Genomic DNA, 26,746 nt, shown 5'->3' on the forward strand with positions numbered 1-26,746 from the left:
CTTAACCATCTTAATTAGAGTGTGAGTTCCTCTTTACAGATAGCATCTTGCTTTCCCAAGCCAATTGCATGAAGCCCCTCACCCTGTCCCCATTCTTCTGAGTCCATGGAATTATTTTTAGACCTTTGTGGCTGCTCCATCTGCTTGCTTTCAGAACCATGGCCAGTCCTGTAACATGGTTCAGAAGTGGCTGTTTGAATCCCTAGACAGCAGTAAAGGCAAATGCATGAGGGTTATGCTTGTTTTGTTGAGAAAGATAATTGAGATTCTGCAATTTCAAGTATGGTAGGGAAGTGCCTGGCACTAATTTGGCATGACTGCCCTCAAGTTAGCAATTAAATATACCTTAATAGGTTTGTTTTCCTTATAATAATGACATTAATGTTAATTTTAGAAAATTTGGAGATTACACATGAGCAAAATGAGGAAGACAAGAATCATCAATAATTCTATCATTTAGGGATAATAATTGCTAACATTTGGTTCTGGTGTTTATTTGTATACATACTATACAAATCAGTAAGCTTGAAGAAGCCCAGTTATAACTGGAATAAACAAAACAGAATGTATTGATTCACGGAAGGATCAGGATAAAGCTGGTTCTTTGGGGAAAGGAATTTGATCTGAACAAAAGACTAGAAGGGAGTTAAAAATAAGAACCAAAGTTAATGCTTATCCAAATGTGCAAGGCATTAGGTATCTTGTAACTTTAACACCCTTCTGGTTACATTTGAGTGAATAGGCATGGTTATAGGAATTATTCTTCCTTGCTTGAGTCGTTTTTCTTCTGGAAATTCTCTGGCATGTAATAGGTGTCAAAAGACATAACTTACGACTCTAGCAGGGGCCAAGTAACACTCTGAACAATGTACTGACTCATCAGATCCACATTATTGGTCATGACATTCCATCCAGACTTCTTGGTCACTTGCTGTTTTTTTTTTCACTACTGTGTTGTTTTGGCACCTTGGGTATTGCCTCCTTGGAAACTCTGGGTGCTGGCTTCCTTAGCAGGGTATTGACACTGCCACGCTGGGCCCTATAGTGTGGTACCCTCTCTAGATGATTTTACAGACAGAGGGCATCAACAATGGGGCTGGAGCCGAAAGGATAAGTGTGAATCATCCCTTGGGGACCGAGAAAATACTTGAGAGGTAGATATATCAGTGGGGTTCAGACTGCAGATTTTTCACAATATGCAACTGGGACAGTGTCAATGAAATTGGGTTATTACTATTTCTGTGAGCCAAGGGCTCATGAATACCATGCAAACTTGGTTTCAGTGAAGTAGGGAAAATGATAGGGTGATAAGAGAAGTCTAGAAAAGAAGTCAGAAAGTTCAGTTTTAACATTGATTAGTTACTGTGTTAGTTCAGGCTGCCATACTTGAACAATAGGAATTTATTCATCACAGTTATGGAGGCCGAGAAGTCAAGGTCAAAGTACCAGGTGATTTTGTTCCCTGGTCAGGGCCCAGCTCTAGGCTTCACATGGGAGCTTTCTCCCTGTGTCTCCTTCACATGGCGGAGAGAAAGAGGAAGTAAACTCGCTGGCGTCTCCTCTCATAAGTGCATTAAGCACATTATCAGGGATCCACTCTCATAATCTTATCTAAACTCAACTGTCTCCCTAATAATCTCCAGATATTATCACATTACGGACTAGAGTTTCCAACATATGAAATTTGTCAGGGACACAGCCCAGTCTGTAACAGTTACTTAATTTGGATCACTACCGAGCATGCTAAAACCCAAAATGACTGATTAAAATTCTGTGTCTTTCTGAAAGAGATTATTGAAATATTGGAATAATGTTACTAATATAATTAATATAATTGGAATGATTAATTAAAAGCATCAGCAGACCCCAAAGACTTTGAGCCAATGTTTTTTTCAATATGATGTGCCCTGAAGTTTCATAGATAAAATTTGTTTGACTGCTAGGCCATCACTGGGACTACTTCTCTGTGAACATCTTAGCAGCATTTATTATTTTGATTGACTGTGCTGTGGTTTTGTGAGATCTCAGTTCCCTGATCAGGGATTGAACCTAGACCATGGCAATAAAAGCACTGAATCCCAAACATTGGACTACCAGGGAACTCCCAGCAGCATTGTAAATACACATAGTAACCCCACTGAAAAGCCTAGTTCTAATTTTCCAACACACCATGTTAGCATAAATTATGAAGGAGAAACGCAGAATAAATCGGAGAACGTAAGGGCTACCACTTTTTTGTATGCGAGATAGCAAAAGAGACACAGATATATAGAACAGTCTTTTGGACTCTGTGGGAGAGGGAGAGGGTGGGATGATTTGGGAGAGTGGCGTTGAAACATGTATAATATCATATAAGAAATGAATCGCCAGTCCAGGTTCGATGCAGGATACAGGATACTTGGGGCTGGTGCACTGGGATGACCCAGAGGGATAGTACGGGGAGGCAGGTGGGAAGGGGTTCAGGATAAGGAACACGTGTACACCCGTGGCAGATTCATGTTGATGTATGGCAAAACCAATATAATATTGTAAAGTAATTAGCCTCCAATTAAAATAAATAAATTTAAATTAAAAAACAGAATTCTGAATAGCTTATAGACATGACTGGCATCCTGTTAACATTTTTGTAATGCTACCCTTAGGTAAATTAATTTTTTTCCAATATTTTGAAGATGAAAGGCTAAGACACATGTGTTTTCCAAAAATGTCTCAGCAAACTCCACTTTTTATCACCTCTTGCTGGCTGAAATTGGTAGCATTCTGAAATCCAGGCTTTTACTGCTATTGACTCTTTATAGCTGAGTAATAATGTCATGGCATATTACGGATAATTGTGATAATTGGCAGCTTTTCATGTGTGGGAGCTTAAAATACATGGATACCTAAGTATTTTAAAAAATTATCCACCTTAATGAATGCTATTTGCCTGTTTCAATTTCTTAGCTAATTTGAAACAGAAAAAGTAACCGTCTAATTTACCTGTCTAGAGCCTGCCAGCATGTAAATCAATAGTCATTTTCTGGATATGTTGAAGGAGAGGTGAGTTCAGGCATGGAGAAAGTCTCATGACTTGAACAGATCACTCCAATAAAAGTTGGATTGATGAAAACAGATTCTTCAGTTAATTTGAAGGAGCTGAAACATGGATGGCTAATATAGGTTCGCCCTACCCTAACTCATTCAAATGGAAGCATAGACATCTATATCATAACTCTTTGGTTGCAAGTGACAAAAAATATTGCCTCTGATTACTTTTAGCTTAAAGGGAATCCTTACATATGATTGAAAAGTTACTGACTTCAGGCATGGTTGGATCTAGGGGCTTAAATGATAGTATCAGGAACCTGTTTCTGTCTTCGTTCTGAGTTCCTTATTCCCAGGCAGGCTTTTCCCTTAGGATTGCAAGGTGGCCATCTACACTGGAAGCTTTTATTACCATCTTAGCACCTTAAGCGTAAAGTGAAGGTTTATTTCCCGGAAGTTCAAAAAAAAAAAAAAAGCTAATGCTTATTTATTCTGTTTGTCCTGGATTAGATAAAATATCCAGTCAAAAATTAATTATTGTGGCCAAGAATGGTGATGTTCTTATTGTCCAGGCCTGGGGCACAGCGGGTAATTCAATATCAGTGGACTTCTAAGTATAAAGATGTTTCTCCAAGGAAAATGGGGTGCTGTTATCGACAAAAAAAAAAAAGGTCAGGGTTGCTAGGTGGGCAGGAGTAACAAATGCCTTTGCCATGTATGTGTGTATGTTAGAGATTTGTATGAATATGGAGATTTATACATTTAGGTATTTAATCATTTCTTGTAGTTATGAATGTGAAAAGAAGTTTGAGGATTTTATGTATACATTTAAGTGTATTTGAGTACTACAGTGGCCTAATAGGTAATTGTGAAAGTTTTAACAACCATGATACTGACCTACAAACTTTCATCTCAGCATGAAGAAGAGAAATGAATACTTAAAATGATAACTATATAAACCAGTTGGTGATAGCACATTAATAAGTTGGAGAAGCAAATAGTTATTTCTTTTTATACTTTGGTTTGAGAGCTAAGACTTTACCAGATGGTGGACTTTGACAAGGAGAAAATACAAAATCCAGAAGTCCTCATTTAACCCACAGAAGGGGATTTGCATGTAAACTTGTCGTGCTCAGTATGAATGTTCATTATGGTCATTATTTCTATTGAAAAAAAGTTTTTTTGGGGTAGCCTGCAGGGTGACCACAGTGGGAGGTTTTACAGACCAAAAATAAAAGAGCACGTTCACAAATTGCCTTTCAGCAGATAATGAACCAAATGTCCAATTAATTTACTTTAGGACTATTTCATATGCCATTATGATTTCTGCCTCTTCTGAAATCCAGTACATTTACTGTCTGTACTGTTCATATGGAGATCTGAGCATTTTTAAAGATGAGATCATCCATTAGAGTGTGGTGGCTAAGAAGTAGGCTTGGAAATAACACAAGTGGATTTGAGGTCATATCACTTATTGTTATGTCAACTTGGAGAAGTCTCTTACTTCTTAATACTCAAGTTTCCCTAGCTGTAGTGTGAAAGAAATACAAGAGAATAACAGTAGTGGATATTTCATAGGCTTGTGTAAAATAAACTATGTAAATGGAAAGTGCTTCACACAATGCCTAGTCCAGTGTAACCATTCAAAAGTCTTACATATTGAGTATTTCATTTTTATTGATAGCATGTTTCACATTATTATATGTTATCTTCCAGCATTAATTTCCTTGAAGATAGAGATATTATCTTAAAAATATTTATATTATCTCAACAAATACCATGGCATGTTGAATACACTGAAAACTAATCAGTTACAGTACCAAATGAAAGTGTAGGAACTATACTTCAAATCTCGCTAACCCCACTGCCCCGTTTTCCATTTTTTGCATTTTTCCATCATGTCATTTTCCTAGTTGAGCTTATTAACAAGAGGCAGAGGACAGAAGCATAGAATGATATCCTGTGAGGAACTGGGGCAGAATAGATGTTATTCATTTTTTTCATTCATTCTTTTACTCAATTTCCCATCCATTCTCTTTTGTATAACTTCACTGTATATGTGATAGGTGCCAAGAACAGTTTAGGTAAGGCATGAAAACCTGTGAAGACAAAGTACAGCAATGAATAACACACCGAGCCATGGATATTAAATGTCTTAATAGATGTGCACATTAAATGTTGTGGTCCCTCAGGGTAGAAGGAGATTGCATCTAGCAGAGGAAAATAGTTGACCTGAAGTATTCATTCTTTTATATGTGACATAACAGGAAATGGTGAATGTATTTTGGTACAGTTCATGCAAAGATGGATTAAGAGGAAGGGTAGAATAAGGGCAGTTTTCAAAACTTAGATATTTTCCATTTCAGAGTCCTTGATGTCAGCTGCTTTTTGCAAGCACATATTTGTGTGCTGGAAAATGTACAAGGTTTGTTTAGCCCTATCTACTTCCCTGGTGGCTCAGAGGTTAAAGCGTCTGCCTGCAATGCGGGAGACCTGGGTTTGATCCCTGGGTCAGGAAGATCCCCTGGAGAAGGAAATGGCAACCCACTCCAGTATTCTTGCCTAGAGAATCCCATGGACAGAGGAGCCTGGTGGGCTACAGCTCATGGGGTCGCAAAGAGTCGGAAACGACTGAGGGAGCGACTTAACTTAATTCATTAATACTCAGAATGACTCTTACATGCACAGTATTGTATTGGTCTTTAAGGAGGGTGTGTAAAACGCAGCCCCTGTGTTCTAGGACCTCAGTGACCTAGTTAGAGAGACAAGGCACATCTAGAAACGTTAGGTAATAACGAGCAAGCCATGTATTGGTTGGTGCCTCAGTGAATAATTCAAAGTGTAGTTATGATTTCAGTAAATGAGAGATTCACATTTTTGGGGAATGGTTACTATAGGTTATTGGAAAAGTTAGCATTTTCAACTGGGCCTTAGAAATGGAATCAGAGAGGAAAGAATAGTGTAGTTGTATTCTGTCATGGGACGCTTCTGGGTTGCTGTGGGAGACAAGGATGGACACACAGATTGAGGCCAGAGTGATGAGAAAGGCAAATGGGGAGTAGACTGTTGTGTAGCCAAGGCATGGTGGAGAGGTTTCATTGCATGCCCTCGCTGATATGTGGATGGTGGCTGCCCAGATGAACGTGGAGGCCAAGTTCAAGCTCCGCAGGAGAGAGTGTGAGGATGATGTCTGCTGTGGTGGCTGCTGGTGGCAGTGGGTGGACAGCATTCCTGCCATGCATTTGCCTTCTTCCTGTTGGTAGCAGGGGTTTGCTGGCACCACGTGTCCCCAGCCCCTGCAGACCATCACGTTGTCCTCCGACAGGTGGACCTGGGTCAGAGGTAACCACATTCAAGTAGGACCCTCCAGGGAATTCTTGAGCCACTCAAAAACCCAAAATATATTTTAACCCAGAGGATGAATGAAAAAAGGAAAAAAAAAATCAAAGCAGATTAAAGGCATTAACTTCATTTTGATCTGCAGACCTTCTGTTCTGACAAAAGTAATTGGATGAATTTGACGGTTTCTCTTTCTCGTTCCTTTCTTTCTTCTTCTCTTACCCGCTCTCATTTTTTTCTCTAGGTTTTCTTTTATGATGAAACTAGATTAGTTATTACTTAGAATTATAATCCATTCATGTGTATATTCTGTGATATTCTGATGTTCTCAAACCCCCTACTCCTCTGGTATTAAATTAAGACTGAAAGGGCTTATTTATTTTCTTCTTCTTTTATTGGCTATTTCCTGGACTGTATGGACACCTTTGCATTCTCATTACTGAAGCCACTTAATTTACTAAAGTAAATCGTGCAGAACTTTTGGCTATTTTCTTTCTTATCTAGTATCTTTTCATCATAGAGGGGTTGTCAAGGCTAACAGCTGTGAGAGCTTGCTTTCTTAGAAGCCAGGCAGGTTTTGCTGGCAAGGGCTGGCAATTTTTAAATGAATCTGTATTTTGTATTTTAGCTACTCTGGTGATCATCACCATTCCAGTTTTTAGGTGGGGGAACTTGAGACACAGAGAGGATAACTAACTTGTCTCAGATCACACAACAAATAAGTAATGGAGTTTGGATTCAAACCCAGTTTGGCTAAGGAGTCTGAAAATAATGGTATAGCTCGTATTTAGCTCATTTCTTTATTTGACCAGGACTTCCCTGGTGGCTCGGATGGTAAAGCATCTGCCTGCAATGCGGGAGACCCGGGTTCAGTCCCTGGGTTGGGAAGAACTCCTGGAGAAGGAAATGGCAACCCTCTCCAGTATTCTTGCCTGGAAAATCTTATGGACAAAGGAGCCTGGTAGGCTACAGTCCATGGGGTCGCAGAGTCGGACATGACTGAGCGACTTCACTCCACTTTTATCTGATCAAAAGTTATAGGGGAAAAATGAATTCCTGACATACTTCATTGCACCCTGCATATCTTGGTGTTACCAATGATGTTAAAAATTGGGGAGGGTGTTTGTTGGCCCTGGAAGATGCCTCTCCCACATGTTGATATTGACAATACAATACCTCTTATTTCTGATTCTTGGAGAAGCTTTCTTTTGATGAGGGGAGCAACTGAGGAAAGAAACTAGAGTGGCAAGCCAGTTTATGACGTGTGATTTTGGAATTTTATCCTGGAGATCGTTATACTGGTTGCTCAGAGGCTATATTTAATAAATAAGACAACTTGTGGAAGGTGCTCAGTTGCGGTGCCCAGAGAGGAAGACCTGGAGGTAACATGACATCTTTCTTTCTTTCTGTTTTGCAGAGGTGCAGCAAGTTGCTGTCTGATAAGCAAGCTGTACTTTTCTGACTTGAGAACATCAGACTGCAGAGTAGTGCTCTGTGGATTCCAGTTCAGCACAGATGAACTGTGCAGGAGAGTTTGTTTTTTAAGCAGGAGAGATGTTCATTCTTTGTTAGAGGTGAAGACAAAGCCACACAGCATCTTTTAGAAATGGACAAAAAGTTGATTCTCTAAACATAGACTTTTCTGAAAGCTAATTCTGTCTGTCTCAGGGATCTTTGATGTTGAATGTTGATGAAAATCAGTCAAATTTGTGACTGTCAGTTTCAGAACCACTGTGCTGAATAGCTATATCTTTAGTAATGTGGACGCTTTCTTGTTAGGTGTAGTATTTAGATTCCAAACTCTCCCACTCGTTTCTTACCCTCCTATCATTCCTTTTATGTGTTCTCTGATCCTCTAGAATAATCACACATCCTGTTTCTTGATTGGAAAGACATTGCAAATGTTTTTACACAAAAATCCTAGAACTTTAGGGTTTTTTTTCTCCCAGAGATTTAGGAAATCTCCAAGCCACTTTTTTTCTAATTACAAAAGTAAAACATATTGTATCTTATGTTAATATGTATTCAGTTACCTTGTTTTAATGTTCTGGAAGCACAGAACAATTTGCAGATGTTTTTCTTGTTTGCTGGTTTATATACTTTCTTATTCACTAAACTAATTAATTAGTTAATGTTTGTTTTCCCTCCAACATATAAATTAGAATATTTTTGTTAGGTTCTTTGCTTTGTCTTCAAAGCCTGAAGCAAAACCTATTTAAAGCATAGACATTACTCAATAAATACTGCTGAATGAATACATGAATGAATTATGCATGTATTAGAATTGATATGAAAGCAAAAAAGAAGAAAATAGAAGCTCTAGAAATAAACTGAATAGCATTTAAAAGATATATATACAGGCAGTCCTTGCTTTGCATTGTATTGCAGGACCATAAAAATGACTATGCAAGCTGAAATTATATAAAACAATCCTAATGATCAATGAGAAAAGTTATTATTGTTCTTGGACATTTAAAAAGTTTTCCAAATCATTAAAATTTCTCTTAGTGTTGACTGTAAAGGTAGAGGGAAATGAAAGAAATAATAAAACCAGTATTTACTTAGTACAAGTTAATTTAAAACATTAGAAGCATTGAGATTAAAGCGGTTGATTTCTTTGTAAAATCTTGTCAGAAGTAGTTTGCTTGTTTCCTGTAGTACAGTTTATGAAATGGAGTGAACATCTTTTCTGTGCCCAGAGGAGCTGTCATATTCCTAAGTCTGCATCAGCTTCCAACATGTTATCCTTTGTGCTTTCCATGTTAGGAAATGTGTATGAGAGTTCCTTAAACGTGAAGGTTTTCTTTTTTTTTTTGCCAGTATCACTTCCTCTGGGACATTATTATCATTTTGTTACAACCACTTGCCTTACTATTTATGTTAATGAGTTTGCTTTCACTAAGTTCCCCTGACTGTACATCTGGAGTCTCTCAAATGGAGAATGGCAGCGTTATCTACATTCCCATAATCAGTTAGATCTTAACTCCATTTGTGTTTGACGTACGTTGCACTTCCAGCGTTAGTACTTTTTGTTTCTGGGCTGTACTTCCATCTTTGTTGGCCAACTCCCTCTTTTGATTATTCATGTCATATGCATTTATCATTGCAAGAAAAGGAGGCCGCACCACTATGCACTTTGCTGTCTGTGCATGAACTGGATAACAAATGCGTAGTGACCAGTCACTGGCAGACTTTGAAAGGGGCGCTATGATTGGTCATGATCATGATGCACGTATGTTATTTACATGGTAGCTGATGGACTGAAGAGCTGGCAGTGAACTTTGTATTTTATGCAATTACGCATAGTTAATATACCACACAACTGAAACTTAAGCTGTGGTGCTGGGCTACTGGGGTTATTTAACTCAACTGTAGTAGCTGAAATTCACACTCATTAGAACCATGCAAAATGAGGGCTCCCTCGTTTCCAGACTATCTTACGGATACGTGTGTATTTTTTCTTTGGCAAAGTGGGTTGCTTTATGCATGTGATTTTGTAGTTTTATTTTTTCAATTAATATTATATGATATGCATGTCAAAAAACAATAATCTCATCTTTATGTTTTATGATGACATAGTATTTGATTGAATGGTCTTAACCAATGGTCTGTTTAACCAATCCTCCTTTTTGGACATTTAGGCTTTTTCTAGTTTTCTCAATTACAAAATACGCTATAGTGGTCAGCTCTGTAGATAAGATGTTGCGATAGCAACTGTTATTTATTTGAAATGAACATCTTTCTAGGGGTAGAATTGCTGGCTCACAGGATAGATATACTTTGAAAACATTTCCATATTTTTTTTCAAATTTCCCTTCAGAAAGATGTTTCTGTTTGGACTCCTACCAGTGATGTAAATTGAAAGATGCTGGTGCATATGTCCTAAACCCTTGCCCACATTGAGAGTGTCATTCTTTGAAGTTTTTGCCATTTTTATAGGCAAAACATGTATTTTATTTTAATAATTAGTTTTGATTACTAGGTAGGTTGAATATTTTTCATGAGTTTGTAGTAAGTGTATTTTGACCTATGGAATTTTATTCTGCCTAGTATTATAGCAGTTTTCAGATGGTAGGAATTATTTTTGTTTTATTAGGTTGAGAGCATATATTACTACAGAGCTCTACAGATGAATAAATCTGTGTACTTGGACCACAGTCACATGTATATACCATTCTTTGGGGATTATAAGGAGTATCCATGGGCTTTATCTTACAACTGTCAGTTTCCAAAAGCTTTCCTTTTTTTCCCCTTTTATTTTAAAGAAAGAGAAAACAGCCCACATCTAGGAGGAGATTCTAGTTAATTTTTCATTACATGACTTTTAGGAGATGGGGTCAGAAGGAGCTAGTAGGGCATTCAATTATGTGCTCAAGCAAGTTGGAAGGTTTTTTCCCCTTCTGGTGTACAATATTTTACTTGGGCTTGTTTTTCAAGTGCACTGAAGTGTGACTAAACATTTTTGGGTACTGCCATTATGTAAAGAAGAGGCTCCGTCTTGTTAAATATTCCTTCATCAACTTTGCAGTTAGGCAGTTACGGGCAGTAAGGAGCCTGCAAGGGCATGCATGGGCTTTGGGCATTGGGCACAGGGAGGGTGGCTGGGAGGCGGGGGCCTGGGGGAAACTTAGGATTGGGGTGCTGTCTTGCCCCCTCCCACTGCTGTAGAGAAAATGATTGGCTCCAGCTGGTTCTGTCTCAGACTTTTGGATGGGTCATCAGTAGAGAAAGAGAGAAGCTCACGTGGTTGGACCTCAGCTCATCTGAGGGCTAAAGGTTCTCCGTCAGTCGGGACGTGGAATTGGAGCTCTGTCCTGGAGCGTGGTGGAGAACTGAGACACGGTTCAGAACCAAAGGAGTAGAGAAGGCCTTGGATTCCTTTTGTCTTTAGGTTGGGGGTGAGGGAGGCTCAGTGAGGAAGATGTCCACTGAAAATGTGGAAGGGAAGCCCACCACCTCTGGGGACAGAGGAAGACCTCGGAGCTACACTTTGCTCAGGGTTGTCCAGCCGATGTTTAACCGCAGTATTTTCAATTCTGCAGTCTCTCCTGCAGCAGAACGCATCCGATTCATCTTGGGCGAGGAAGATGACAGCCCAGCACCCCCTCAGCTCTTCACGGAACTGGATGAGCTGCTGGCCGTGGATGGGCAAGAGATGGAGTGGAAGGAGACAGCGAGGTGAGGCATGACTGAGTGTGCAGGACTGAGCCAGGGAAACAAGGATGGGGCAAGATCCTCGTCTGTGAGCCCCTTTCTCTAACCTGAGCACTTTGAATGACCGATGAGCCTGAGGTTGGCTGGTTAAAGATTAAAATGATTCTTTTTCTTCTCTTTGACATTGACATGGATGCAGGACACCCTTTGTTTCACTGCTGGGGTCATTGGTCTTCATTTTAACCTTTATAAGATATTAGAAGTAAATCGCCATTTATAGGTATTTAACAATAAAATATTTTTAAGAGGGAAAGTCAGGCACCTAAAATGATGGTCTGGAGAGATATACCCATGGTCTCCACATGCCAAGGTATCTTGTGGTACCATGTCTTACTTGTTACCCATTCCCTGTTAGGGGGAGGTGGCAAAGACAATGACCATTATCCACAAACTTGCCATTATTCCAAGTGAAAACTTGTCATCTTTTAAAAATAGAGTGAAAACAAGTAGAAGGTTCAGTTGGATTGGGAGTAGTAGGGACCCGAGTTTAATTTCAGACCCTTGTCACCTGCCAGCTCATAACATTCATCATCATATATAAATATACATATAGTATATATATGTATATATATATATATGCAACTTAAGATATACAATATATAAATAAATATGTTAAACTATATTGTATTTATATTATATAGTTTATTTATAAATATATATCATGTTATATTAGATATATCATTGTGTCATGGATGTTTACATACATACATGTATATATGTGGAAATGCTATATAAATTGTTAAGCACTGCACAAATATCTAAAGTTTCATTAATCTCGCAACAGAGCTTTTCTTTCTTTCTACATGTAGATTTAGTTATATACACCACATTAAATCGTCTATGACATACGAAAATCATTTAATACAAAGATGTTGATATAGTGGCAGTTATTGGTCTGTTGTCATCACTGTATGGAGGTTCAATGTATTTGACTTTCACCAACAAAATAATATGGACATATCCCTTTTATAGGCTGTAATTTAATTCACATCAATTAAATTCAGCCTGTATGTTTTTAATGACTCTAACCTGGGTCTCCTACATTGCAGACAGATTCTTTACCATCTGAGCCACCAGGGAAGCCCAAACAACATGCCTTTTATAGGCCGTAATTTATTTCAAATCAATTAAATTTAGCCATAACGTTTTGAATCTACAGTACGTGTTTGGGCACTGTTTTAGGTACTGGGAATACAGAAGTGAGCAATAACTCATTTCTGCCCCTGCATCTCAAATGCTCCCTCTTGAAGCTCTTCCTTCTTTGCTCTCTTGGGGGCCTCTTTCTGGTCGTTGTCTCTTTTTCCCCTCTTCGCACCAATCACCTGGATATTAAAAGTTTTTCATAAATTATGCTTTTAGTTGATAAAACATTCTCCCGAAGAAGTCTGTCAAACTGAAAACTTGTACCAGTATCTCTATTTCATTATTTCTTTTTCTTCTTTCTAACAGAAAAATCAGAGTGAGAATTATACTGGTGCAGCATTAATTAAGTGTCGGGGAGATTTTGGTTTAGTTTTGACTTTGCTGCTAACTAGCAGGTCATATAATCATGTAGTTTTCCTGAGCTTGTGTTTTTTATGTTGTCAAATGAGAGTCATATTGGGTTGCATTGTTTCTAATATCATTGCATTTTATAGCTCTAAAATTCCATCCCTCTTTGTATATTGGTGTCATCAGCTGCAACTAGAAGAGTTCCATTGATTCTTAACTTTCATCTTAAAATTCTGTGCGAGTACCTATATAGAGTAGAATTCAGGTACAGCATTCTGTTTTTAATTTCAGCCAAATGCAGACTGTACTTTATTTTATGTGACCTCTGGTCCCAGAAATGTGAAGGGATCACAGCTCATTGTATCAGTAGTTCAAAATTGAATGAGATGGACACAGTATTTTCATTTAAGATTCTTAAAGGTTAAGATGGTCATGAATACTTTACCGTCTTTAAAAGGTGGTTATTTCCTTGGGAACAACATATGTGTCTTTTTGGTGATGTCATGGGTTCCTGAGAGACTGTACTGCTGGAGAAAAAGTGTGGCGGGTGTACACCGTGTCACGGAGGAAACTGTCCGGAAAGAAGCATACTGACAATAGTCTACCTTCTAAAACTTCTCCTATATAGGACTTGCCACAGTTACTATTAATTAATTAATCATATATGTGATATTCTTTTTTTCATTTTGTTTACCTCATTGTACTCATTCCCCTGAAGGGAGAGATTATGATTAGTTGAGAACTGATTGCCTTAGAGTCTACTGTTCTAAATATAATAATTTCTTAGAATTATTATGTGATCAAAGTTAGAGGTCTGTGATAGTCCATTTCTTTCTGACTGATGTACAGCTCAGTGTACCCAGGTACCCAGCCCAAGGTAGCCAGCACACCACTGACAAAGCCCGGAAGAGGACCTTTGTTTGATGTTTCAAACTAATTCATCAATACACTGATGCCATCTGCATATAGTTCTCTAGTCCAGACTTCTTGCCTTGTTTGATTGAAAACAAATATTTGGGTGGGTAGTTGGCATCTCAAAGGACTTCCCAGGAGGTGCTAGTGGTAAAGAACCTGCCTACCAAGGCAGAAGATGTAAGAACCACTTTCTTATGCCGATCCCAGGATTGGGATAGATCCCAGGATTGGGAAGAGCCCCTGGAGGAGGGCATGGCAACCTACTCCAGTATTCTTGCCTGGAGAATCCCCAGAGACAGAGGAGCCTGGTGGGCTATATTCCGTAGGGTCACATAGAGTCAGGCACAACCGAAGTGACTTAGCATGCATGCAGGCATCTCAAAGTAAAATGTCAGAAACTGAGCTTCTGATCTTCCCACGTCAGAGGTGCTCTTCCTACAAGGTTCCCCACCACAGTGAACAACTCCATTTTTCTAGTTGCTCAAGCCAGAAAGATTGGAGTCTTTTTGACACCTGTCTTTTCTCTACATCCCTTACTTGATCCACTGGCAAAGCCTATCTAATTTACCCTCAACGTTATTCAGATATTCAGAGTCTCACCATTATCTTGCATTCACTGCTGCCACAACCCTGGTCCAACCCACCATTCTTTTTCATCTAGATGACTGCAGATGCTTTGTAATTAGTCCATCTCCCTGAACCTGCCCTTACTTCCCTCGTGAACTCTACACTGTGATCTCTTGACCTCGTCTCCTACTTCTCTCCTCCTGGTTAGCTCTGCTCTAGCCTCACGGGCTTGGTCATGCTCTCCTGTGTCAGGGCCTTTGCGCTTGAGCTTCCCTTTGTCTGAAATGCTCTCCCTGCGTTCCCACTGTTATCTCTGTGGCCCATTTCCTCACCTCCTTCAGGTCTCTATTCAACCATGACCTCCTCATTGGAAACAAGCAACTTTCCCCAAACTTTCCTATCCCTCATCCTTTATTCTGTTTGTCTTTAGTACTTATCAACGTTTGGCATGTTAACATATCTTGTTATTATCTCTCTCCAATAAAAGTAAAGCTCCATGAGGGCAAGAATTTGGGGTTGTTTTGGTCACCACTATATTCCTAGTGTTTTCAACTATCTGTGACACAGCCCACTGCTGAAAACTGCTTGTTTATAGAATGAATGAATAGAAAAATAGAGCCTTGATTCTTAGCTTACTGCTCCACCCAAATTCTGTTGGGAAGCGTGGAGATGGTTGTGTCTCCAGAAGTGATTCAGATTGTCGGTGGGTTTTACTTCCTGCAACATGACTCTGCTTCTGAATATTTTGATAGTAATTTATGACTGCCATTTATGATGTCCAGTTTCCAGGCACGATAGGGATTTTCTTGCCCATGGAAAGCTCCAAAACCTACCAGACTAATAAAAGTTTAAGACTTAAAAGGGACTCATTTTACATATGAAAATGCAGCATGCTTTTTTTGTTTTGGCTAATGTTAAACAGAATTCTTTGCTTTTTGTGAAAACTCCAATCAAAAGGACTATTTTATTCCATAGAGAGCTAACCTGCCCGATCTCTCCAGCTCTGTGTAGTTTCTGCTGTGAGTCCACACCCCATAGAACACAATAACACCCTCTTTAGTATTTACCCTTTTAATGTCTTACACTTTTTTCAGTTGACAAATGATTTCAGTTGACCAAGAATATCCTACATGGAGTCTCAACATTACTGCAGTTTTAGTCCTACTTCAGGAAGTTCAGGTTAGCTCTGTGTCTTAAAAAATAAGGAAAATGCTTTCACTGGTAGGAAAAATATCCCCATTTAAGTCTCACAAAGCACAGTAGTCATGTAAAACCATAAACAAGGGAAGTCTTTATTTATATGACGTTTGAAGTATAGCCAACCCTACCACCCTCTTTTTTCCCACATCTTTTCCCTGATTTTTTCTTTCCTGAAAGTAAGAACTTTGAATTTTCACTAGCTTTTCCAAAGGTAGAATGATCAGACCTGAGAAATATATATAATCAGTGCAATACAGAGAATATTATTTTTCAAAAGAGTATCCTTAGTGTTAGGTCATTAGAATACTGACATTCAGAGACTTCCCTGGTGGTCCAGGAGTTTAGACTCCATGCTTCAACTGCAGGAGGCGCAGGTTTAGAGAACCCTGGTCAGAGAACTAAAATTCCCTGAGTGTGCATGGTATGGCAAAAAGTCAAAAAACCAAAACTTTAATATTGACTTTCAGTGATGTAGCAGTAGTTCTAATGGAACATTTGGTACTAGTGAATGATCCTGTGCTTCTCATTAAGAATTTCTAGGTGACTGTTGTTGTTCAGTTCCTAAGTTATGTCCAACTCTTCGCAACCCGGTGGATTGCAGCACACCAGCTTCTCCGTCCTTCACCGTCTCCTGAAGTTCACTCAAATTCATGTCCATTGAGTGGGGGATGCTATCTAACCGTCTCATCCTCTACTGCCCCCTTCTCCTTTTGCTTTCTATCTTTCCCAGCATCAGGGTCTTTTCCAATGAGTTGGCTTTTCACATCAGGTGGCCAACGTATTGATGCTTGAGCAACAGTCCTTCCAATGAATATTCAGGACTGATTTCCTTTAGAATTGACTGGTTTGATCTCCTTGCAGTCCAAGGGACTCTCAAGAGTCTTCTCCAACACCACAATTTGAAACCATCAATTCTTCGGCGCTCAGTCTTCTTTATGATCCGACTCTTACATCCATACATTACTACTGGAAAAACTATAGCTTCTATGAACTGTTGTCAGCAAAGTGATGTCTCCACTTTTTAATATGCTGCCTAGGTTTGTCATAGCTTTCCTTCTAGGTGACTAGACATCAGCTAATTGATTCATGAAGCAAACTGGTAAAAGAATAAGTCATGATCCAGTTTTGGTGATGGCCTTAAGCCAGCTAGAAAGGCTGTCACAACCCTCCATGACTCCAAACTCTTTATTTCTGTGAGTCAGGGATGTTTGCCAACATGGTTTTTGGCTTTCAGTTTTCCCTCAGTGAATATTCAGAGGGACCATGTTGGGATTCATCACTGTTATAAGAATCTGTGTTAAAGATCACTTCCCCAGTGAGATGCAAATTCTACTGCCAAACCTGCGTAAAAAAGAAAGACATCACAAGTTTCAATAAACCCAACAAGCCAACAAAGGAAAAGGGTACTGATGTTTCAGTTTTAGTGGGTGACATGGAGGAACAGTTCCTGCTTGGCCGAGTGACCCTGCCTCCCTTTGGAGAACCTGACTTCAGGGCCTGGCCATCAAACATAGCCACATGCCCGTACCCTAGGGTTTTGCAGAGGGACCCAAATCTACACTGAATCCACTATCTCTTCTCCACTGTGTTACTCTGGAAAATTCCATTTGAGACCAGGTTTTTTTTTCTGTAAGAAAAAGGAATTTAATCATCTATGTAATTATATGTGGTTACTACACTGTTTTGCAATAACTTTCACAGTTGATCTAGAAATTTAAGAATTCTCCTTAAAAACATCTTTTATCCCAGATACACACTAGCATTGGCATCTCTTATGTACAATGAGGCATTTATTAGTTAACAAGAAATTTATTATTGTTTTAATAGCTTTATATAGTTGGATTATATTCTAGGGCAAAGGTCATGTCTATTTTCCACTGTAAAACTGGCATGTTTTTAAGTTAGAGGTCTTCTCTTTTCTTAATTATATTTAATCACACGATTGGAAAGTTGCGAAATATTCAGTGTTTCCCGTGGGCCTTCTATTTCTTCAACAAACTAGTGAAATACTGTTTGGTTGGCAGTCACTCAAAGTGTGTTAAACTGCAGTGTACTTTATCATTATTCTTCTAAGACCTTGGAAAAAATAAACTTCACCTAATAAACTCTTTCTTCAAGGTTATAACAGCATTGTGATTGCCAGCATTTAAAAAGCCAACTTCTGAAATTAATTTTTCTGTAACATGTCAAGTAACTAAGACAAAAGGATAAGTAGGGAACTTATTGCAAATATATGGTTATTCATAGTTATTATGAAGGGTAGATAGTAGCTTTTAGTACATTTTACAGTAAAAATGTCTGGTCTTTAGAACTGTAATTACATGGTTCTAAAGCACCTTTACAAATTCGTTGACACATGAATAGGCTGAACTTCGGTACCTTTGCCTTAGCCTTTTCTTTAATGGGTTCTGATTTGAACTGAGTCATTTTCAGTTTTTTCTCAAATTTGTCCTTGATATGTGAGGAAGATAGACATAGCATATATAGTTTCTGGAATGAAACTACCTGTAGTTTGTTTATGGGCAAACCATTACTTTATGCCTACATGTTTGAAGTACAGTTCCTTGAACAATTCAAGCAGTGTATTTTAAAAAATTCATCCATTCATTAGTTGGCTGCATTGGGTGCTAGTTGTGGTACACGGGATCTTTCACTGTGGCACACAGACTCTCTGGTTGTGCTTAGTAGTTGTGGTATGTGGGTTTAGTTGCCCCTCAATATATGGGATCTTAGTTCCCAGACCAGGGATTAAACCTGTGTTCCCTGCATGGCAAGGCAGATTCTTAACCACTGGACCACCAGGAAAGTCCCTCAAACAATGTATTTTAAAGGAATTTAATAGTCATTATCCCAGAATTACCTTGTGCTATTTGCTATACTATGATATGATATCATCACAACGTATAATATTTACTGAAGTCAAACTGAAATAGATACTTAAACTGAACTTTGAGACAATACCTGTCTTTTATAGATTTTAAGGAAATGGCTAGTTTTGAGACTTTACATTCCCATTTCATTATGGTTAAACATTGACCAAATCTTACTGGTATAATTCAGGAGGTTGAATAATACTATTTTCTAAATCCAAGCTAGTTGGGATTATTTCTAAATATGCTTTTGAAACACGTTCAAAATCATATTTAAGATGAATTATGGAGAGTAATTGGTCACAAAAGAATGCAATGGTTTTACTCCTTTTTTAAAAAAGAAGGTTTTGTCAAACTTATATTGTTTGGACAATTGAAGATCATGGCAGAAAGAGCTCTTGTCATATACTGTACATAAGTGAGGCTTAGTTTTCTTTTACAAAATGCATTTGGCTATAAGGACTTATGGCAACTGATAGAAGAGCAAGTGGTCGTCATTCAGGAGAGATGAGAGGGAAGTAAAGGCTGAATATACAGAGCACTCCCATTTACTGACTTTCTAGCTGGCCCTTATTATTCATCTTGGACTTAAATTCTGTGACCAAAGATTCTATCCCTCACATAATAAGAATACTCTTAGAAATAAAAGCAAGACCACTACTACCATCTTTTTGGATAACATAATTATATGCAATTTCGACTAGGTTTCATATACAGTGGAATCTTCTAGAGTCTCATCTTGAGCGATAAATTATAACATCAAATGTAAATATGATTCACATACTGGTCACCAGTCAACATGTTAGAGATTCTGTAAGTCTGAAAAGGTAATATGCCTGAAGTTAGCCAATGTAATATACTCTGTAAAATGATTACTTTCAAAATAACCCAATTACCTTTTATCCTCTGGGCAAATCCATAGACTTCTATAAGAATGTGATGTGAAGTTGTCATTTTTCTCTCATTTCCATTTAATTCTGTGGTTCTAATACCAACAAAGGTGAAGAACTGCTAATTAACACACACTTACACATGCACAACACACACACACACACACACACAAGAATATTAAAGGTCTTTCTTTCAGAATGTTTCAAAGCTACTTTTGTAGAATAAACAAGGTCCAGTTCTGAAGTTTTAGAACTTTTTGGTGTTGGTTTTTTAATGTGAGGGAAAACATGTGAAAACCTCCACTCCTTATACTTTGGGGGATACAGGAGGAAGGAGGAGGGTCTTAGGGTGGAGGGTGAGGTTCGGGATAAGGTTGTCATTGAAGTGTGAGAAGTTCCTGAATGGGAGAGGAAAGAGGGAATTTAGAATATAGCTAATATACTCATGAATCACATGAGTGTTGGGCTTGATTAGAAATCTGAATTTTCCTTGACATTGTGGCTGATCTGTTGATCTATTTTCACTCATGATTCTAATAATATGTTCTTTTATTCCCCTTGGGAGTGGTGAGCAGTCTATAAATAATACCTTATGTAGAGCTCCCTCTGATCTCTGCCCTTTGTTCTCATCTTCAGTGAGTTGGATGAGTGTTTAGCTTTTCCTAGGAAAACATTTTTCAATCATTAAACTTTTGGTGCAGAGTGTAGGAAAAGAATTTTTAATCCCCTTTTTATCTTGTCCAATATCTTTCAGAGATTTGAAGTGATAGAAAGCAAAATTTTCTCTGGTCATGATATATAGCAAAATCATGATGTTTTCTTGTTTTCCTTTACCAGTGTAGGAAGAGTCAATATATATAATATGTGGGATATGAAGAGTGTCAAATGTGTTTTGCTCTCACTTCCTTTAACTTTTTGCATTCCTATATATTGTTAAGTTATCAAAATGTCTATGAATCTTAGAAAGAAGAAACTATAAAATAGGGTTATTTGTTCCATTACTAGGGATAATAAGAGATCTGTTATTATCAGATTAGATGCATTGTTTACTGAGCTTGTATATTTTTAAACACATGTGGAGCCAAGCTCGAGGGGTAAAAGCTTCTATTAGCATCTTGATGAGAAGAGAACTTGTGTCAACCTAGAGAGAGTTATTAATATAAGATACAGAAACACATGCTGGCCCTCTTTAAGCATGAAAGGGGAATTTTATATTTGTCTAACCATTTTGCACACCATATTTTTAAATATTTACAATAAATATTGATTCATTACTGATTATTTTACCTTGTATAAACTTGCCTTGTGAAGTTACAACAGAATTCTCACAATAGTGATTATTTTTACACACTGTAGGCTCCACCCACATGCAGAATTTGAAATGCATATTTTTCCTACATTATTTTAAAAAATTGGTTCAGTAATCATTCTTAAAGATTTCATGGTTACATGTAGATAGATATAAAACCAAGGATGCATTGGTTTGTTTTCTTTCTCTCTAACATCAGGGAGAGGAGCAGTCTGGTGAATCTGTTTGGTATATTTATAAAGATAATTCAGTTAATGATAGAATAAGCTTTTAAGACTCCGCAAAAGGAGACATTTTGAAAGTGCTGGTGGGGGTGGAACTGGAGAGGTTGGTGTTGCTATTTCCAGAGGTGATGAGAACACTTTTAATTGCTCTTCACTTGACTCTCATGTTTCTAGGTGGATTAAGTTTGAAGAAAAAGTGGAACAGGGTGGAGAGAGATGGAGCAAACCCCACGTGGCCACCTTGTCCCTTCACAGTTTATTTGAGCTGAGGACGTGTATGGAGAAAGGATCCATCATGCTAGACAGGGAAGCTTCTTCTCTCCCGCAGTTGGTGGGTAAGTATGTTGTCTTGAGTTCTTAGGATTTTTTCTGCTCTATCTGCCTCTCCATGAATCTTTCTCAATGCAGATGACTTCTAGTATAAGCAGAGCTGAATATTCTATAGCATTTAATCTCTCTCTCCTTTTAATTTTTATTATTATTCTAAAAATATTTGCCTATTTATTTTTGGCTGCATCAGGTCTTAGTTGTAGTACTTGTGATCTTCACTGAAGCACATGGGATCTTCCATCGAGGTGCACAGGCCTCTCTCTAGTTGCAGAATGCGGGCTTTTTGTTGAAATGCCTGGGTTTAGTAGTTGTAGCAAGTGGGCTTAGTTGCCCTGTGACATGTAGGATCTTAGTTCCCCAAACAAGAATCCAACTTGCATCCCCTGCACTGGAAGGCAGATTCTTAACCACTGGACCACCAGGGAAGTTCGTCTTTCTCTTAAGGTTTATTGCAGAAAATTTGGAAAGTACAGACAAATACTGAGAACAAAATTAAAAAGAAATCGTCCATTGTACTTCTATCTGAGCATAGCTGTTGTTAATATTTTGGCATATTTCCAGTTTTATTTCTAAGTCCTCTCTCTTATGCTTTTCACTTTTATGTTATTTTTAAAATTATAATTGGTACCATGTTTGCTTGGACAGATTGGCATTCCTTCAGATATTAGCATAGATTGAGGTTTTTAAATAGAACTCTCCCCCCATAGCCTTTGCTATAGTGGACTGGAAGTCTGCACACTAGATTTCTAGAACTTCTTGATCTTAGATATTGTGTTGAGCTTCTCTGGGCCTCAGTTTTGTTATCTGTAAGATAGGGTTTAAATCCTCTGTAAAAAGGAAGCTAGGCTATGTCTAGTCCCTCAGTTGGGTTGATTTTGTAGGTGACAGTCAAGCTTCTTTAGCTGTATGTAGGGAAAATTGGGTGGGGCAAGAAGCCCATGGAACCTTATTGATTAGTGAATGAGTTGGGTTTTGTTGCTGTTGAGGATCATTTGTAGAACCTCCGGCAAGGCACTGGCCTCATGGTGCATGGCAACTTTGGCATCTTTGTGCTTAGTATTGTGTGGTGTTGAGTACTGTATCATGTCGAACACCTTGTACACACATTGCTGCATTCCAGAGAGTAATAACTGTTTTCATTTTCTAGCAAGAACCTGGCCTAAGCTGTCTTATTGTTCAGATTGATGTGCTCAAGACCATGTTTTCCTTAAGCAGAGGTGCTTGTTATTCCAAAAAAATTCCATAGGTCGGTGACCTCTCCTCCTGTAGGGATGACTGCACTTTTTTAAAGGGCCTGCAGTGTGCTTACTCTGGGACTGTGGGAAGAGGATGTGGATCATGGCCCCCCTGACCAGTGTAAAATTCTTGTGTAATCTCAAAATTTCTTTTAATATCAGAAGTCAAAGGCTTGCTGTGGGCATCTGTGTCTTTATAGACAGTGGGAAGTCTATAGCATTTGTATTAGACAAGAAGATTGGTTCTCAAATTGGGTATATATCTTGCTGATCTATACATATCTATGTCCTCTTAAGAGGGCTTGTTAGATTTACAAGGAAGCTCTACACTTGCTTATGGTGCAAGTGGAGAAGAGAGGAAGTCTAATGTGAAGATGCATAGAATGCATTGAATAGGTGAATAGAATGAATTCAGTTCAGTTCAGCTTGGTCGCCCAGTCGTGTCCGACTCTTTGCAACCCCATGAATTGAAGCACGCCAGGCCTTCCTGTCCATCACCGTCTCCCGGAGTTCACTCAAACTCACACCGGTTGAGTCGGTGATGCCATCCAGCCATCTCATCCTCTGTCATCCCCTTCTCCTCCTGCCCCCAATCCCTCCCAGCATCAGAGTCTTTTCCAGTGAGTCAACTCTTCACATGAGGTAGCCAAAGTACTGGAGTTTCAGCTTTAGCATCACTCCTTCCAAAGGACACCCAAGGCTGATCTCCTTTAGAATGGACTGGTTGGATCTCCTTGCAGTCCAAGGGACTTTCAAGAGTCTTCTCCAATACCACAGTTCAAAAGCATCAATTCTTCAGCGCTCAGCTTTCTTCACAGTCCAACTCTCACATCCATACATGACCACTGGAAAAACCATAGCCTTGACTAAACAGACCTCTGCTGGCAAAGTAATGTCTCTGCTTTTGAATATGCTATCTAGGTTGGCCATAACTTTTCTTCCAAGGAGTAAGCGTCTTTTAATTTCATGGCTGCAATCACCATCTGCAGTGATTTTGGAGCCCCCTAAAATAAAGTCTGACACTGTTTCCACTGTTTCCCCATCTATTTGCCATGAAGTGATAGGACCAGATGCCATGATCTTCGTTTTCTGAATGTTGAGCTTTAGGCCAACTTTTTCACTCTCCTCTTTCACTTTCATCAAGAGGTTTTTTAGTTCCTCTTCACTTTCTGCCATAAGGGTGGTGTCATCTGCATATCTGAGGTTGGTTTATGCATTTATTCAGCAGTGGTACATGGCCTTCTACCATGTACCAGACACTATTCTGGGCCCTGGAATTAGGTTTGCAAATCTACCACTTTGTAAATGGAATATGTTACAAATCCATGTCCACATAAATAAGTAGTGAGAAGATAATGTAGGAAATACTGCTTTCTACAGAATTTTTCATAGTTGACAAAGCAGGTGAGCCTGAAAACGGACCTTTGATATGTGAGAAGAGATGTTGGTTTATTGTATCCAGGGAAGATCTGCAAAGACAGAGAGAAGCAAAGGAAAGGAATGGTTTTCTAGGCTATTTGTTTCACTGACTTATTTGCATTTGTTAAAAGCTGCAAGTGAGATTGTTATCTAAAAATGTATCATGGTTAATGAAAACCAATCCAATTTTTGAGTGAGAATCACAATTTCTGTATTTTCAGGCTTTAAGAACTAATGTAGAGCAAAGATGTCTGAATTTAGAAATGCCTAAAGGCAGAGCCAAATGGGATTAAACTTGTGACTGGGCAATGGATCGGCAAGATCCATAGGGGGAGAATATATGTTGTGGTTTAAGGGTCATTGAGGTTTTCTGTGTTGAATAAAAAAGTCCTACCTTAGACCATGGTTACTTCCTGTAATTCCACTATTTGGAGATTCATTTCACTGAACCCAGGGTTTGTTCTCTATTAAAATATACCTACTCTCTGGCAGAGGTATGTATTCATTCCATGATAGGCAGAGTGATGTCGTAGAGAGAATGTTGGATTTAAAGTTGAGGAGTGGTTAATTAGGGTCTACCTTTTGTAGCATGTATAACCATGGACAAGGCTCATTACTTAACTCTTCATCAGTCTCTGTATATCATCCATGGAGGTGGATAAAGGTAGACCTCTCAGGGTTTTTGATAGAATTGAATGAGAATCTCAGATGTAATTGTTCTTACTTCCATGACTATTCCAGGATAAAGTTTACCTAGCAAGACCTGAGTATAGACTGAGTCAGGTCAAGAGATGCTCAGAGACTTCACGAACAGGAGGAAAGATTCTGAAAGGTATAGTGGATAGAGCTAGAAACAACCTCATAGCTTCTTTGCTCTGCCTGAAGATGATCAACAAGGGTGATGAATGTTAAAATTGAGTTATATACTTGAGCTTTTTTATTAAACTGTCTTCGAGATCTTCAGAACCTGAAAAAAGCTGTCTTACAGAGTTTCTGGTCTTCAGTAATTTGCTGACCCTTTCCATGTGGTAGAAGACCAAGTCCCACATGATATTGGAGCCTCATTAACCAATAGCCAAAGAGAGAGTTTCTGGTATCTACTACCTTTAGGTAGCATAGTCAGTAAAGAATTTGCCTACAGTGCAAGAGACCCCGGGTTTGATCCTTGAATTGGGAAGATACCCTGAAGAGGGAAATGGCAAACCACTCCAGTGTTCTTGCCTAGGAAACATCATGGACAGAGGAGCCTGGCAGGCTATAGTCCATGGGTCTAAGAGTTGGACATGACTTAGCCACTAAATCACCACCAAGAAAAGTTCATCAAGCAGTTTACATTCTCACTTTCATTTTCCATTACTTTTTGTTTATCAGTTGTGGCTTTTTTTCTCTGACCTCCACATGTTTGCTTTAATACAGTTATTCAGTTTTAAAATTGGACACCACTAGGTCGCTTTGAAGTGTCGTCACGTAGTATTATGCCTGCTGTACCACTCCTGAGGCAAGTGGGAGAGAGACAGCGCTGTCATTCTGGAGCTGATAACACAGAAAAACAATTCAGAGGCAAATAACGTACTTTACAAGGAAAATAAAGAAAGAACAAAAATGGACCAGATTTGGAGGAGTAGAGAAAAAAGCCTGTTTGAGAGAGTGTCAGTGACTGAAAGAAATACTTAAAAGTCTTCTGACAGAATCAAAGCTTTACAGCAGATTAAACAACATGAAAGAAAAAAAAAACTGCCATGATATCGAGTGATAAAAATTGGTGAGGTACCTTGAGTTACTGCCATTATTTGATTATTAAAAAATCTTTTTCTAACAGAGGATGCAGTCCGTTATTGTCTCCTGAATGGTGCTGTTATTCAGAGTTGAGAATTATGTGCAGCTATGTCTTAAGATACATCTCCTCTTCACCCCACTTTTATTTCCACAAAAGAGAAGAGAAAGAAATCATGGCAAGTGTGATTATATGAAACAAACAATAGCATGATTTTAATCCTTTTTTGCAGCCTACCTGCTACTTCTTCTCAGTCACCTCCAAGGGGCACCCTCCCTTTTTAAGTGCAAAGTCACCACCATATGAGGCCACAAGCTGTGCCTGAAGCTGTGTCACTTCTCACACTTGTGTACAAAATTCAGCCTCATTCTGATTCTTCCCAGGACCTAGTTTTTCTTCCTGAAGATCCCCTTCTAAACACTAATAGAAAATTTGTCTTATTTAAGGGATAATGTCATTGTATAGGTTATTTTGATAGCTTCATTATTGCAATCATATTATTATTTTACACTTAAAGAATGTCATTGACATATGAAGCCAAGTACATGGGAATTTTCCTCCCCTCCTAAGTTAAAAAAAATTTATAAGCCATTTCAGGTATTATGATGGGAAATGATTAGGAAAATGTAGTTCTATTTTTGGAGCTCTAATTTTTATATTTAAAGGCATTCCTGAGCTGTGCATGTTGGCAGATATATTAATCATGTTATTTCTTGCTTTTAACACCTTTTATATTTTCAAAATGATAATATATTTATTTTTCATCACAAAAGTAAAATATGTTCATTTTTAGTAATGCAGAAAAAATGTAGCACATGAAAATCAAAATACCATTAATCTTATCTTAGAGATATTTTTCTCAACAGTTTTTGGGTACATCTCTGTTTACACATATGAAATTTATTTTAGAGCTGGAATCATACCATAACCCTCTAATCTGCCCTT

At 38.5% G+C, this 26,746-nt stretch overlaps 1 protein-coding gene across 6 annotated transcripts in view; it reads left to right on the forward strand.

The window, feature by feature from the left end:
- The window catches only part of SLC4A4 (solute carrier family 4 member 4), a 370,094-nt gene that overhangs the window by 144,089 nt on the left and 199,259 nt on the right, over window positions 1–26,746 (forward strand). For all 6 annotated transcript variants that reach the window (XM_069594319.1, XM_069594322.1, XM_069594321.1 and 3 more), the window contains exons 4-5: window positions 11,406–11,541; window positions 21,218–21,378. In XM_069594319.1, the coding sequence (XP_069450420.1) occupies window positions 11,406–11,541; window positions 21,218–21,378 (297 nt within the window). The remainder of the gene's footprint in view (window positions 1–11,405; window positions 11,542–21,217; window positions 21,379–26,746) is intronic.

This window comes from Ovis canadensis, chromosome 6 (genome assembly GCF_042477335.2).
Source record: "Ovis canadensis isolate MfBH-ARS-UI-01 breed Bighorn chromosome 6, ARS-UI_OviCan_v2, whole genome shotgun sequence".
Taxonomy (NCBI): Eukaryota; Metazoa; Chordata; class Mammalia; order Artiodactyla; family Bovidae; genus Ovis; species Ovis canadensis.